The sequence below is a fragment of the Bos mutus genome, chromosome 8 (assembly GCF_027580195.1).
Source record: "Bos mutus isolate GX-2022 chromosome 8, NWIPB_WYAK_1.1, whole genome shotgun sequence".
Classification (NCBI taxonomy): domain Eukaryota; kingdom Metazoa; phylum Chordata; class Mammalia; order Artiodactyla; family Bovidae; genus Bos; species Bos mutus.
In genome coordinates this window covers 46,748,701-46,764,555 of record NC_091624.1, presented here as the reverse complement: position 1 = coordinate 46,764,555, position 15,855 = coordinate 46,748,701, and the positions used below count along the sequence as shown (strand labels likewise).

General features: G+C 42.6%; 1 protein-coding gene across 4 annotated transcripts in view; it reads right to left on the bottom strand.

Moving 5' to 3' along the window:
- Positions 1 to 12,299, bottom strand: part of TGFBR1 (transforming growth factor beta receptor 1) — a 75,242-nt gene extending 62,943 nt beyond the window's left edge. For 2 of the 4 annotated variants that reach the window (XM_070375551.1, XM_070375550.1), the window contains exon 1: positions 12,109 to 12,221. Coding sequence is in view for 2 of the 4 variants with exons in the window: in XM_070375549.1 (XP_070231650.1) it covers positions 12,109 to 12,193 (85 nt within the window). In the remaining 2 variants the exon portion in view is untranslated. Of the gene's footprint in view, positions 1 to 12,108 lie in introns of all 4 variants that reach the window. The other 2 variants (XM_070375549.1, XM_070375548.1) reach the window with 2 other exon arrangements.
- Between the last annotated feature and the right edge of the window lie 3,556 nt (positions 12,300 to 15,855).

Here is a 15,855-nt window from a genome sequence, read left to right as displayed (position 1 = left end):
AAATTAGATGCAAGAACCCAACTGTTTAGAGCAGCTATTTCCTTAGGGCACACCATCTGTTTGCAATGCACAGCTAATTCTGAGTCTGTTGACCCTTTAAGAGTATCCCCTGACTCCTAAAACCCAATTTATTAAAACTCCCTCCTTCCCCTTCTCCTACCATAAGGAAAGGGTAGGCTGCATCTAAAATCTAAGTGTTACATGAGAAATTTAAGTGTTATATGGGAAAGAGTGGAAAGGCCCGAACTAAAAGAATACTGATGAGGCCATGTTTGGGTTTTGTTTTGTTTTGTTTTGTTTTAAGGATAAGGTAGAAGAAATGATTGCAGTCTTGGGGAGAAAGATATATAAGAACAAATACTCAAGATTATAAACTAAAACAAGAAAGAAAAGAACAAAAGTTAAATTTACCATGCAAAGTGAGAAAGCGAAACAACAGAAAGAAGAAAAATAGAGGAAAGTCATACACAGTGCTAACTGTGCCAACTGGCTTGTTCGTTGGTGCGCACTTTCAAATCTGCAACGTTTGCAATTTAAGAAAGGAGGGAGAGTAAAGAAAGAAAAGAACAGGAATATGTGAGACAGACCTGTGGTTCTCACTCACTGAAGGATGTCAAGCAAAGGGCCTAGAATGTGCACGCCAGAGGAATCTGGTCCCCCGGTTGTTTTATTTCCTTTGGCTGTAGCAAGTACTGCTGATTTGTCTGTGTTCAGAGACACAGATATGTGGGGTGAGGAGATAATATAATTTTTTTTAGTCCCCCCCCAACATTATGAACATTTTCAAACATTCAGAAAAATTGACAGAAATGTGAACACCTCTATACTTACCATATAAATTCCATAACAACTATTTTGTTATATTAATTTTATCATTATTTATCCATCTATGCATCTATCTGTTAAGGGTCTGATTTGATAGTATTTAAAGAAATCTTCCCAGGTGGTTCAGTGGTAAAATATCTGCCTGCTAATGCAGGAGACACTGGAGACACAGGTTCAATACCTGGGTCAGGAAGACGAGTAGAAAATGGCAACCCACTCCAGTGTTCTTCCCTGGAAAATTCCATGGACAGAGGAGGAGTGTGGCAGGCTACAGTCCCTGGGGTCACAGAGGTGGACACAACTGAGCACGCACACCACACCAAAAAACCCTTCCACAAAGTTAGACATTAAAAAAAAAAAAATCATTCTCCCTAATGGAGGCTTGAGTCAGAAAAGGGATGCTAAATGAAACTGCAAGTGAGGAGGGAGCTGGATTCCTGTTCAGTCGTTAGCTGAATTATTATCCTGAAATCATTTTGCTTATCCTGAAATGCCACATAATGTCTGAGCTTCAGTTTCCTCACTTACAGAGTTAGACAAAATGATAATCATGGTCTCATGGTCCTTCTTTAGTCTAAAACTTCTACGATTCTATGAAAAACAATTTTCTTAATAATAACTATCATTTACTCCATGTTTTCTAAGTGCCAGGAGGCATGCTCCAAGCTTAGGAGTACAATCTCAGTTAATCTTCACAGGTTCCTTACAATTGCTGAGACACCACACTCATGAAAACGATCACCTGTTTTAGCAACATGCAGCCAGCCCGGCCTACTTCCACTGCACTTCCTCTCCTCGTGCTCAGTGCTCTCTGACCAGCATCAACTGTGCCTGGTTCTGTGGAACCAGCTGGAACTAGCAATCAGAAATTAGCTCTCCTCATTGAGAAACATGAGCAAACTCTAACCCCTGCTCTGTAATTTTTCTCCAAATGTGAAGTGAGATAAAATAGCTAAAACTACATTAACTTGTTTATTTTGGTAAAATAATTACATATAATTATGTTGAAGGAAATCTACAATACACAATCTTGGTGTTTTTATTTAAATCTGTTGTACACTGAATAACAAAATTTAAATGTCAGTTTTTCAATTGGAGCAAGTACTCAAATCAACAGCCATGTGCTAAACAAAGAGACTCAATTAGAGCACATTATGGTTTGGTTTGGGAATGAATACATCTAGGAAAAAAAAATAGCCCCATATACATATTGTGTGTGCGCGCACACACGTGCATGTGTATAAATGAAAAGCCACTGTTACTGCTTTTATCTCTATATTCCTCTTCAGGTTTAACTATCTCTTTCATGTTCAATGGTCCCAAATATGTATATTAGTCCTCATTTCCAGTTAAAAAAAAAAATTTGCTTTTTCCCATGGGAGCTATTTGTATTCCATATACTGAAAGATCTTACATGGGAGAAGTGTAACAGGACACCCGCTCAAGGTGTCCCAGAACTATAAATATACACTGTTATGTAATCAGTGAGGGTCACACCTAGGAAGTCTAGATGGAATGGTTATCCTAAGCAAGCGAACAAAAATAAGGAGGTTCAGCCCTCTTGGTTAAAACAAGGAAACACTGAAACAGGCCTAAGTAACTCAGCAACTGCAGAATAAGCAAGGAAAGTGGTCTTCTCAAGTCATGGAAACTGATAAACCCAAATTCTTCCCTTTTTTCCCAGTGCCTCTTACACAAAGCCCTTTTGGGCCTCCCTGGTGGCTCAGCTGGTAAAGAATCCGCCTGCAGCACAGGAGACTAGGTTTGATTCCTGGATTGGGCAGATCCCCTGGAGAAGGGAATAGCTACCCACTCCAGTATTCTGGCCTGGAGAATTCCATGGACTGTATATAGTCCATGGGGTCGTTAAGAGTCAGACACAACTGAGCGACTTTCACTTTCTTATACAAAGACTTCTATAATAGATTCTGCTAAAGAGCATGGAGAAACTGTTTTCTCCAGTGAAATAATCACGTCTCTAACCAAAAAATGCAACTTATGGTAAAATGTGTATCTTTTTTTTTTACATTTACATTTTTTACATTTTTACATGAATATTGAGGTTACTATACACCCAACACATGTAAGACCATGATCTCCAGGTAAGTGCAGTCTCTCCTAAAGGAAGTTATCATTCCTATAATTTATCACCCAGAAAGGAGGCAGCTCTTCAAACAAGAAACCCAAGCAAAGACACTCTGTGGACCCTGCTGTCTTGGGCCTGTAGGAAGAGCGGTAAATATCTGGCTCTGTTCATTTGGTGGCAGTACTCAGACTCTGTCTGCCAAATGGAGACAGGCCCAAAGATAAGGATCTGAAGACAAAGTCTTCATAAACCAGGATGAACAGTTTTATGTTGCTTTCCATCCATTATCCTCTAGCTTTTGGGAAAGCTTGATTTAAACATTCCAGTCTTAAATCAGTCCTTCCACTGGAATCGCCTGATAGGCTACAGCCCATGGGGTCGCTAAGAGTCGGACACGACTGAGCAACTTCACTTTCACTTTTCACTTTCATGCACTGGAGAAGGAAATGGCAACCCACTCCAGTGTTCTTGCCTGGAGAATCCCAGGGACAGGGGAGCCTGGTGGGCTGCCGTCTATGGGGTGGCACAGAGTCGGACACGACTGAAGTGACTTAGCAGCAGCAGCAGCAGCAGCAGCAGCAGCGTGTCCTTAAGAGTAGAGAAGAAAAATGGTAGCAGCAGCACTAAACTAAATGCTCCAGCATGTTAGAGAGGGAGGCTGAGAACAAGAGTCAGGGCTGCCAGATCCATGGAACTCTTACCACTTGAAGCTACTCCCTACTTTGCACTCTTCATATTTGGGAGCACTTTTATTAATGAAGGTGGCAGCCTCCTCATGTGTTCTCAACTATAGGCAATGAGGTCTATGTAAGCTCTCAGGTTCCCGTATGGCCCTCACGGCTAGAAAACTCAAAGCTAATTATTAGCTCTACTCCTAACACTTTCCTCAGGTGAAAAAGTTATGGTTAATTGTTCTCCTTATTTTCCCCTTTTACTTACTGGTTCTTATCTTTTTGATCACTAGCTTTGGTCTTACTGAATGTATTTTTATTTCAAGCTTCCTAAATCCTTTTATGGAAAATGGCCAGAGGACAAGCCAAGCACTGAATCAATTTTTCCCAAACAGTAAGCTACAAAAGGTGCTCATCTTGAAGTCATGAATGCTAGGGAAGTGGAGAGCCTGTACGCTGGCTAAAAACAGCACGGAAGCCTGGACTATAACTCTAAGTACAGAGTTCTGGAGTAGAAAAAGAGCTTGGATATAATCAATTCCATCCTCTCACATAATGCAAGAAATGTTTTCTACAACTTCTGGACAGGAGGTTTTCTCTGCCTACCACCTCTGCCTGAACATTTCCAGTGACAGGGAACGTAGTACCTTGTAATGTTTCACTTTATGACTGCTCCCCATTGATATAATGTCTTTTCTTATACTGAGTGAAATCTGCTTCTCCGTCTACCAGTTAATCATAACTCTTCATTACAGAGACATATATTTCCTCTTCCAAAAGACATTCCTCCACTTATCTAAATGTATAATAAGTCTCATTTATTGAATATTTATCAGTATCAGGCTATCTGCCAGGTACTCTAAATATGGACCTGCAACCCAGGAGAACAATATAACATGAACTGAGCAAGGCTCCAGATCTAAGCTAGGAATTCAGGGTCAAAATACTTAAGGTGGTTTGGGGGGCATAAGAATCCACAAGAATGAGATGGAAGGCAAATGCTGATATCACTTCTCTCCCTAAGGTGCTCTCCCATTCCAACCATTTTTCAGTCTTTTATGGATTCCACCTACTGAACCATTTCACTTACCTATCCTATTTTCACCTCAAACTCAACATGCTCAAACCAGAATTCACTTCTCTTCAATCTTTCTCTCACCAAATTCCTTACTAGTTAAAGGAATTATCTAGATATAAAAACCCCTGGAATCACTTGTTTTTATATCATAGAGTCCTTCTAAAAACCAGTACTCCACCTTTTTACAATTAAGAGCTACTTCCTTAAATATTCAATAAATATTTACTGAGTGTCTATGATGCACCAGGCACTTTCTTTGCACTCGAGATAAACTGATGAACAAACCAAAAATAGCCACTTTCATGAAGCTTATATCCTAGTAGTTAGAAGGAAACAATAAACACAGTAAATTAGTAAGTATGATACATAAACAGTATTTTAGAAGGCAGTGTAAAAAAAAGAAAAAGAAAAGATAACAGCAGTTACGAAGTGTGGTCAGGGTTAGCCTCTTTGGGAAAAAGGTGACATGTGATCAAAAACATAGAAGAGGCGAGGGAGGAAGCCACACAGATACATGAGGGACAGTCATGCAAATGCCCTACTACCCACTCCTCCTATTTCTTTGAAATGTCACAAAGCCATTCCCAAGGTCATCATACCTACTCCAAAACTCCTAGGTAGCCACCCTGCTCCATTTCCTCTTTGGTATAATTAGACATTCTTTTTCCACATTAAATTATTAAAACCATCCACCTGATTTTCAAGGCTCATAATTCTCTTGAGCCTACCCATAATGTAAACATCATAAATTTCCATTCCTCCCCTTAAATTCTTGAAATTCAGCAGGCTCCTTCTTCACTCACATCATCTTCCCCTACCCAGGAGTGCTTTCCCTCTGCCCCTCAGCCTGTCTAAACCGTCCCTGTCCTGAAAGGCCCGAGATCAAGTCCTATAACCTCTATAAAGCAGTCCCTGAAGTTCTATTACCGAATCTGGATTCATCATTATTACCCCAGCATCATACTCCTTGAAAGCAAGTGTGCCTCTTTTTCTGTATTTCCACTGTGTTGACCATTACTAAATATGTGCTTATTTTAAATGAGCTATTTCTTTTTCAAGTCAAAGTTCTGCCATCTTAAAAACATATTTATTAGTTTTGATAAACTACTAAAATGGAATGATTAAAGAATGTTTATATTATACAAAAAATGTATGGAGGGGGAAGAATAAGCCAAATGTTAATGATGGACAATGATAGCTTTTTTGTTTTCTCTGACTCAAATTTTCAGGTCTGTGCCTATGTTAATTTGAGAAGCATAAGAGTTTGCTATGAATATAAATAAATCAACACAAATAGTGAGTGATCAATTATCACTAGACTCACTGGAGAAATTAAAATTATCTATGTCAAAGACTGCAAGATCTGAGTAACCTGTAGTTTCAAAGAGGCGAACTGCAATAAAGACCAGGGAATCCCATAATAAAGACAAAGTGAAGCAAATTCTCATGGTTTAAAAAAAAAAAATCCTTCCTGACACAGTGACCGTAACAAGGTATTTACTGTATATGAAAGCAGCAAGAGTCCACACTCTGAAAAGCTCAAATACAGGCTTCATTCATTAACACCATGACCTCAGTTTCCTGGTCTGTAAAATGGAAACACAGAAGCTCTATTTACCAACATTCATCAATACAAACTAAGTTCCAATCTGAGCAAAATGCAGACAACTCTGCCTACTCAAGCAGATGGAGTTAATGGTAATTAATGCACAATCATTTGAGTCTCAGTGGTTGGATTACTGTAAATCATTATCTGTTCCTTGTGAAGGGTCTTCCTTTTACAAATGTGTTTATGATTAAAATATGAATGACAAATGTTAACATCTTTGAAAAATATTTAAGAGAACTGAAAAGAATCCTGGCTTAAAACCAATGTCATCAAAATCTACAGTTATCTCCGGAACACTGGTCACTGGACTTGGGAACAAATGGACTTAAAAAGACTCTTCTGGAAATTAACTGGTACATAGTAAGTTTTTGTACTATTATATAGCTATCATCTATGGCTGGTTATGTGAATTAAATGAGACAAGGCAGGTAGAATTCCTGGCACATTCTTAAAATATGTTCCTTTCAGATTGATAAGATGATGCAAGGCCCACTAAACCTTTGAGAAATGTCAAAGCAACCTGTTTGTATATCCTGTAAGTCATAATTTAATTTATAAATCATTCTTTATAATGTTTATTGCTCTCAGATTGCCAAACTGAGAAAGCAGCTTTCAAAAGGCCAGATATGATCTATAAAACTGGACCCATAAAACCAATCAGGCTTACTCCTCTAGCATTTGAGAAAGTTTCTAAGGCAAAAAGCCTAGAAGTCAATCAATCCTAAGTTCATACCAGAAAAAGGTAACCGTAAGAAACCTACTTGCACTATCTGGACTGAAACTGTACAGCTAAACCTGGATCTAATTCAGAGTAGCAGCAAATCTTAATATTTATGGAGACTCTTGGATTTGATACTGAGAAAATTACATTAAGAAAGGCATTAAATGTTACCTTAAGTATTGTAGTTAGGCTGGGTCAAGACCTACATTTTTAGAAGATCCCAAAAGTTTTCTTGAGCCAGTTTTATGGGACAAGGCACGAAAATTTCTAAGAAACATGCCAGTATCTGCCCTCGATTTCCAGAACCAGGAAGCAAAGATGTGACCCAATCACATGATATCAAACCACAGTCTGTCTGTTCAGAGAAAGTTGCATTATGCAATCCATGACCAAGAAAGAACAGCAAAAGGCATGAGGTTTTTTGACATGTGCAGAGGATTCTGTGGTTTGAAAAGACATGTTCTCACATCAAAAGGGCAATCCACTGGATACTGGCATTTTCAAAACCCACTTCATTAGACATGAACATATCTGATACAATACAGCACTACTATAAGAATGGTACTGAGTTCAGGTAATTGTTCCCATTAGGCCTAGGAGCTTTCATCTAAAGTCTTCACAGGAGCAGCCTTCCCCACAAGAAAATTGGTTTCCCTTTTGATTATTTTTAACATATCAGTTCCCCATTTAATTTCAACAACAAAGTAGATCCTGGCGTTTCAGTGGTTAAAACTCTGCACTTCCACTGCAGGGGCACGGGTTTAATCCCTGGTCAGGGAACTAAGATGCTGCAGGCCAAGTGGAAAAAAAAACAAAATAAAAATAAAACATATTTACAATGTATTACCCATTAAAAAATGTTTTGTTTTTTTTTTTTAAAAAAGAGTTCATCTAAAATTCTAAACCTAACCACCATGTACTACAAGGCCTATACCCCACTTCAATTAACCCAAAATTTCTTCCAAATTAGTAAGTCTACATTTCTCAATCAACAAACACTACACCAGGTCCTCTTTTTATTTTTTTCCAGCAGTATAAAAAAGATACTGACATTCTCTTGAGGACTTTATAACCTATAATTATTCCCCCTCTCTCCCACTTTCAGAATTCACTTTTCTTAAGCTCTGTGAAATTCAAGGTAACTTCACTTAGGAAAGTACTTCATTAACTCTGTTCCTCCCTGATCCAAGTCCTTCACATCTTAAAGTGCCATATAGGACACAAGATCCAGGATCAGAAAAATCAAAATTCCTGTTCTGGTTCTTCCCTATCCTGAAAAATTCACCTAACCCATGTTTTTCCATCTGTAAAGTGAATGACTTATGACTTTCAACATTCGAATGCCTAGCCCTAGTGGGTATCCTATTACATTATTCTCTCTTATTCCACTTATATTTCATTTCTGCTTCAATCACATATTAGAGAATTTTTAGAATTGGGGAATAAATAACAGTGGTTAATATATCGAAACCCCACATTTTAGAATAAGAAAATTATAAATATAGAGTAATTTGCCAGCCAGACAATAAAAGCTTTTGCTTCCTGCCCTAGGGGAGTTGGGGGACACAGTTTACAAAGACACAGTTTAACACTAATCACATCCCCCACTCTGCCTCAATGAATTCCAGCTACCCTTCAAAGTCAGTTTAAGTCCTGAAGTGTCCAGGAAGTCTCCCTCCCCCAGTCACTTCAGCCTAGACTACTCACTTCCCTCTTTGAATACTGATGCCTCTCTGCAGGGGTGATATTAAAAGTATTAACAACTAGCACCACAGTGGGATCAACCAATCAGAAAGGATGTCTGACCAATCAAAACACAGGTGGCCCAGTGGGAATTTCTGGCTGAACATCAGCCCTCCTATTAATAACAATACAAAACAGCAACCTCAAACTCTAATACCATTTTCTCATTCAATCTCCACAATCTCAAACTAGGCAAAGTAGGTATCATCCCCGTTTTCTGCATAACTAGAAGTTACATGACTTTTCTGATTATACACAGAATTCGCAATACTGTATAAACTGTACTTACATATAACAGTATAATTACTAAAGGAATACTCTAGTCAAATAGAATTCATTTAATCAACAAGTACTTAAATGGAACAGAATATAAAATATAGCGTTAGGTTCTAAGACCAAAAGGAAATTAAATGCATGACCCCTGCCCTCTGGGTACTTATAACATGTTCAAGAGAATATTTAAGTGACAGTGTAAGGTGGTAGAAACAGAAACACAAAGTGTAAGTTCTATGCAGTTCAGGCAAATAGTTCACAAACTAAACCAGTATAGGAAGTCAGGACTAAAAACTTCTCACACTCCCAAAAGGGGCAAAATTAAATATGTAGTAAAAAGGCTGAAAAGTCAGGAGTGGGTGGGAAAACAGAAAACACTGGAATCGAGGGTTTGCAGTAGCAGGATGCGAGGTCTCTAGCTGGATACAGAAATGGCCCTAATCATAAACCTCAAGTTACTGCTCTAAGCACTGAATACAAATGGGAAATCTTGTAACCCCCTTGTGGGGATGGCTGAAGGTTAGCTTGGCAGCAGCCTACAGAAGAGCCTAGGTGAGAGAAACTCTGGAAAGCAAATGGATTTGAGGGATAATAGGCAGGACTAAACCTGATAGCTGCATATGAAGAAAGGAAGATACATTCAAGAGGCATTAATGTAAAGAATAGTTGGGCTTGGGCATGTTTTCCAAGAAAAAGTTACAAAATGACAGGAAGCTAAAGCATTCTCACATGGGAAATCTATGTAAACATAATGGTACTAAACTATGTACCAAGGACAAGGGACCAATTTCCCCAAAGAAATCTATGTTGGACAGAGCAGAAGGTGGGCAGAAAAATATAAAACTGATACCCAGACAATAAGGAACAACTGCAGACTCTTAAAAATGAAGGTCAAATTATTTAAAGAAAAAAAAAAAAAAAAACTGTGTATTTATTTGGCTGCACTGGGTCTTAGCTGCAGCACATGGGATCTAGCTCCCTGACCAGGGATCAAACCCCAGACCCCTGCATTGGGAGTTCGGCGTCCCAGCCACTGGACCACCAGGGAAGTCCCTCAATTTATAAATTTTAAAAAGCATTTGAGCTTCTTCAGAAGGTATGAAAGGATGAATGGAAACATCAACATAACCTAGGAGAGCAGGCAGACCAGCTGAGGTAGTCTAGACTTAAGGATAATAGCGCCTGGATCAGCTTTGTATTGTATGCATGCCAGTGTAGTCTGTAAGCTCCTCCAGGGCATGAACTGGGCAATGCTTTGTGTATACAGTAAGCTCAATTCTGTTATTTGAATACATGAACACTTTCTGTGCTAAGCTAAGTGGAAAAGAGTGAACTATGCTATTTGAGTTAATTAGTGGTGTGGAAATGTTACTTATGCTTGATGCATAATTATACTGATTCTCCTACCTATCCACATATCTCTCTTGCCCCTCTTCTCAGGCAATGTCAAAAATCCACTGTTTCCTCAAAGGTAGGCCTAGCCTAAAGGGACTATAAGAGTGTACTCGAAGGGAATTTCCTGGCAGTCCAGTGGTTAGGACTCCACGCTTCTACTGCAGGGGGAACCAAGATCCTGCATGTCATGCAGTGTGGCCAAAAAAAAAAAAAAAAAGTACTTGGAGTCAGAAAGAAGCCAAATTGTTTTTCTAATTTTGAGTACAAAAATCTAAAAATGAATATGGGCAATGCCAGACAGGTATATATATATTAAAGTGCATAGGTTTTGGAAACCCTGAAACCTTTGCTGCAAATCCTAAATCCAGCTTTTAGCAATTGAGTACTTATCCTCTCCACACCTGTTTTCTCTTCTGTAAAATGGAGCAAACGCCACCAGCCCTTAGGGTTTAGTTGTGAGGATCAGATAATGTACTTTGGTGTACTTTATGCATCTGTATCATAATAAGCTCTTAAAAGACAATAGCTATTAATAATAACTGGCACCCTAAGTCTTGAAATGTTTTTAAAACATTCTGTGTTCAATTAGAGAAATAAAAATGTATTCACTTTATTTTAGTTGCTTTCACTAAGGCCCTGCGTTTCAGTTTCTAGTAGTACAGTTAGAATGCTAACAAAGTTTTTCACTCCCCCTTCCATTGGGTAGGTGATGACCACATACCCCATCCTGATTTAATATTTTGGAAAACGTAACAAATACTGTCCCTCGAAAACCAGCTACGCAGACAACCGATTCAAACTACTGTCACTCAAGAAATGGAATCTCTCTACCGATGTTCCTTCGAGGAAATAAAAGCATTTGATCAATTCAGAGTCATTTCCATTCAAACATTCCAAACCCTGCAGACTGAGCAAACGTTCAAGTTTCTACTACCAAAACAATCCGCAGCCTTCTGGTGAGTGGATTTCACTTCAGCGTTCCCCAGACGCACGAAAGAAGAAACATTCCACACATCTTAGTGCCTCCTTGTCCTCACACAAAGCTTCGCAGCAGCTCCTCTTCCAAAGCCACCCCCGGCTGGAGAAGCAGCCCCACTCGGCGGGGTCAAGCCGATGTCAAAGGCCAAGAAGGCCTCGCTGACCCCGAGGGTCTCTGCCACACACATTCCCTCCCACTGCTGGGGGAGGCCTGGAGGCTCAGAGCGCACATCCCGCCCTGGAAGCTTCCTCCGACCCCCTAACCCCGCCCGGGCCCCCGGAGCCTGGAGGACCAACTCGCTCGGGGTGCGGTGCCTGGGACAACGCCACGCAGCGCCTCGCGGGAACCGGGGAGCAGCCCCAACTCTGCCGGTTTCGGCCAGCCTCAAACCCTCCGCCCCTCGGCCCGTGCCCACTCGCTCCCCAGAGGGCAGCCCCGGACCCCGGACGGCTTCGCCCGACGCCACCTCCCCGCGAAGAGCCAGCAGCCGCGGCGGCTGAGGGCTACCGGGCACGTTCACCCGCGCTCGGATCCACGCCTCTGTCCCGCCTCCGCTGCCCGCCCGCGGCTCGCGAGGCGGCGGCCAGACCAGGAAAACCCGGCCCGGGTGCCGCCACCTGCGCCCCCGGCCCCGCGCCATGTTTGAGAAAGAGAAGGAGTGAGCCAGAGGCCGGGCCCGGCCCGCGCGCCCCGAAGCTTCCCGCCAGCCCTGCCGCGCCGCTACTCACGCGTTGCCTCCGGGACCAGCGTGGCCGCCGCCGCCAGCATGAGGAGGAACAGCCGGGGACGCGGAGTAGCGGCCGCTGCCTCCATAGTCCCGCCGCCACTGCCTGTGGCCCGGCCCGGCCCGGCCGCCGCCTTGCCTCAACAAGCCTCGCCTCGCCCCACCTCCCCTGCCGCGGCGGCGGCCTCGCTTCGGCCCTTTGTAACTGCTTGGGGGCTGCCAGTCCATTGGCTGCAGGGCTCCCGCCGGCCCCGCCTCCCCGCCGTCTGCGAACTGCCGAGCGGGACCCAACCCGAAACCCCGCCCACGGGCCCGCTGGGATGCCAATCCGGAGCCGCAGGCTCCGGGCTACTGGCCACGCCCCCAGACTCCCCCGGGGCTGAAGAGACAGACCCCTGCCCCAGTCGGAGCCGCTGGGAGCTAAAGGCCGGGTGGGGGCAGGGTCTAGCGAGCCTGGCACAGCCTTACCTCCAGCCACAGAGGGCGAGGGCTAGACGATGGGTGTGTCTGGGTGTGAGTCGGTTTCGGAAAAAGGCTGTGGCAGCTCGAAGCTCTATTCTTCTAGCCTTTTTTCTTCTCATTTAAGATCTGGTACTGAGCCTGACCCCAATTTACAGTCCTGCACCGTCAATCCCCCACACATTCACCCACATCCTTAGTATCATCGGGCAGGCTTCAACTTCCCCTCTCCAGATCCACGCCTCAACTTTCAACACCATCCCCCCACCCCAAGATCCTACCTCAGCTTTTCAGATACGACCCAGTCTCCTGTTTTCCTCCCACTGTCATTGTCCACCCCCAAACCTAGATTACCCTCACCCCGCAAAAAAAAAAAAAAAAAAAAAATCTAAAGAAAGTCCCCAAATCCTGGCGTCAGGTCCCCGCCTCAGACACAGATCCCGAGCTCAGACACACCCCCGAATTGACTCCCGCCCCTCTCCGGAACTCGGAGCTGAGCCAGACAGGACTCCAAACCACACTCCTTTCCCCTTCTCCCTTCCTGATCCAGGTGAGAAAGGGAAGGTTCCCACCCCCATCCCCCAAGGAGAGGGATTTCCTCTTCTTAGCAGGCAGCACCCCGAGAGCGGAGGAGGAGCAGTCATTACTTTGAGCTGCCTCTGACACGCCTGCACAATAATTCTGAGGTGTCACTAGAAACCTAAATAAACTCAGCTACGTTTTCATTCTGAATTCCTAATTTACTGTGAGACGCTCCACCCACCTTTCCTCTGGGACGCCAAAATGAGCTCCAGATTTGTAATTCTTCCTGTCAGACTAGTCCTCTCTTCAGACACAAACACAGCCGAGGAGGCTGTTACATAGAACAGAGAACATTTTTCCACAGAACCTTTCAGGGAGAAAATTTTATTTTCTGTGTGATTCGAACCTGGAATTAAATAAACCTTGGTAGCAGGAATCAGAACCAGCCTCTACTATCGATTTGTAAATTGGTTTAGGGCTACCGGGGTGAGCATTTTACAAGCCTGTGAAGACCTCCCTCCTGAGTAGTAAAGGGGCAGGGTGGGGGTGTTGGAACTGAGATCTGAGATGGGCACTATTCCCCTTCTGGCTTGAACACCTATTTGAGCAAGCCAGTTAACCTTTCTGAGCCTCCATTTTGTCATCTATAAAATGGAAATAATATCTATCTCTCAAGTTTTAGTGAGAGACTATGTTAAGACTTGGGGGCTCCCCTTCTTCCCTCTGAAATTCTGCTGATACACTCTCTGTCTGGACCCCTCACCTGCTCCTCTCCTCTGGGCAAGTAAGAAGCTGGTATTTGGAGAAGGAAATGGCAACCCACTCCAGTGTTCTTGCCTGGAGAATCCCAGGGATGGGGGAGTCTGCTGGGCTGCCGTCTCTGGGGTCGCACAGAGTCGGACACGACTGAAGCGACTTAGCAAGCATACATACACCAGACCACCTAACCAGGGAGGTAGCTACTGTTGGAACCAAGGTCACAGCCTGCTCTCTGGGGCTGCCTGAGATCACCAGCAAGAAGCTTTGTTCTTAGCTCCCTGCAGCAGGCAGGCGAAGCCCAGAGAGCCTGTTCTGCCAGGGTCCAGCCCCAATCTGCTTTCTCAGTTCTGGCTTCTTCAATGGAGACTGGGTGGGTCAATCAGGACTTTGTGACACCTGCAGTCTCTAGACTTCTTTTTTTGCTGCTCTACTTTCAATATCTTACTTAAGATAAACACTCAAGAGATATTTACTGTGTGAATGAATGAATGATTTATCTCAGACAAGCGATTGTTTTTCTCTCATCATTGTTTTTCATCTCTAAAATGGAAATATAAGAATTCACCTTCCCCATTTATAAATAAAACGGATCAAATCACATGTCTTAGGCCCCTTAAATGACGTAATGTGTCTGAACAGTGTCTGGAACATAGTAAATATTTAGTAATGTCATTTCCTTTGCCCATCCTATTCCAGCTCTGTGTGATTCTAATCAGCATTCACGTTCATAGTAATCCACGCTTTTGCCTTGCAGAGCCTCAGTTAATCAGTGTTGGGATATCTTCTGTGACACACTTCCAGGCCCTTCACATTTTCCATGGAATTGAGTGTGTTTATTAGGAAACTGAGGAACAAGAAGGAGAAACAGACTATTTTTAAATTTTGTTTTCCTGATATGTGGAGGAAATTTCCATGAGCCACAGATCCATAAATAAACTACATTAGAATGGAATGATAAATTATAAGTTTATAACCATGGTTCTCAAATTTAAAATGTCTCCAAATTACCAGGGGAGCCTTTTAAAATGCAGATTCCTGGTTTCAGTTCTGCTCCAGTTCATCTGAAGGAGGTCCAGGAGTCTGCATTTGTAATAAAAACCCCCAGGGGATTTAGCTGCCGGTGTCACCAGGTCACGCTTTAAAAGACACTTGGTTTAGGAAATGTGACCTTAAAATTCAATTTGAAAAATGCATGTGCTTATTTCACCTTTTGAAATAGGGTGGGCAATGGAAGGAAGGCTCTGCTGAAACTCTGGCTCTGCCATTTCCTAGGTGTAGGATCTGTGCATTCTACCCGATCTCTCTGAGATTTTACATCACCCTGGTGTGAAATGAGATAATGACACTGACTCATATATTTGCTCTAAGGTCTAAATGTGTTCTTGCACATGAAGCATCTATGATGTGACTTCCCTTCACAGTGTCTACAGGCCCTCAAAAAGAAATACAGATTGTTCCCTCCAGCGTTGTGATTTAAAGGGGAAGAAAGTGAGGACCAGTCCTCCAGCAAGTCTCCTCCAGAGCTAAGACTTAGAGATTCCCACTCTAGTCCCTACACGGTACTGTCTCTCCATCTGTATGCGGAGTACATTGCTTGCTTTGCTTTTCATCATTCTTCATGTAAGATGTTTTCTCTCAAGTAGAGAGCAGAGACTGCTAGTTGCCTAATCTACATCCATTCCCACATTCACTTTATAACAGAATCCTCATTTCCTTTGGCAAAGCAGTTCACCTAACTAAAAATTTCCCAGGCTTGGCACCTAGATATGGTCATGTGACAGATTTCTGGCCAAAGAAATATAATCAGAAGTCTACCAAGTAGAGCTTCTGGGAAAGATGTTGTTTTCCTCATAAAGAAGAGACAGACATACCACATTCTCATCCTCTTTCTGCCTGGAACACAGTTGCAATACCTAGAAGTGCAGCAGCCATCTTGTGAACATCAGGATGATGGCCATGACTAGGAATAACGAAGAGGAAAATAAAAGACAGTCTGGGTCCTTGATAAATT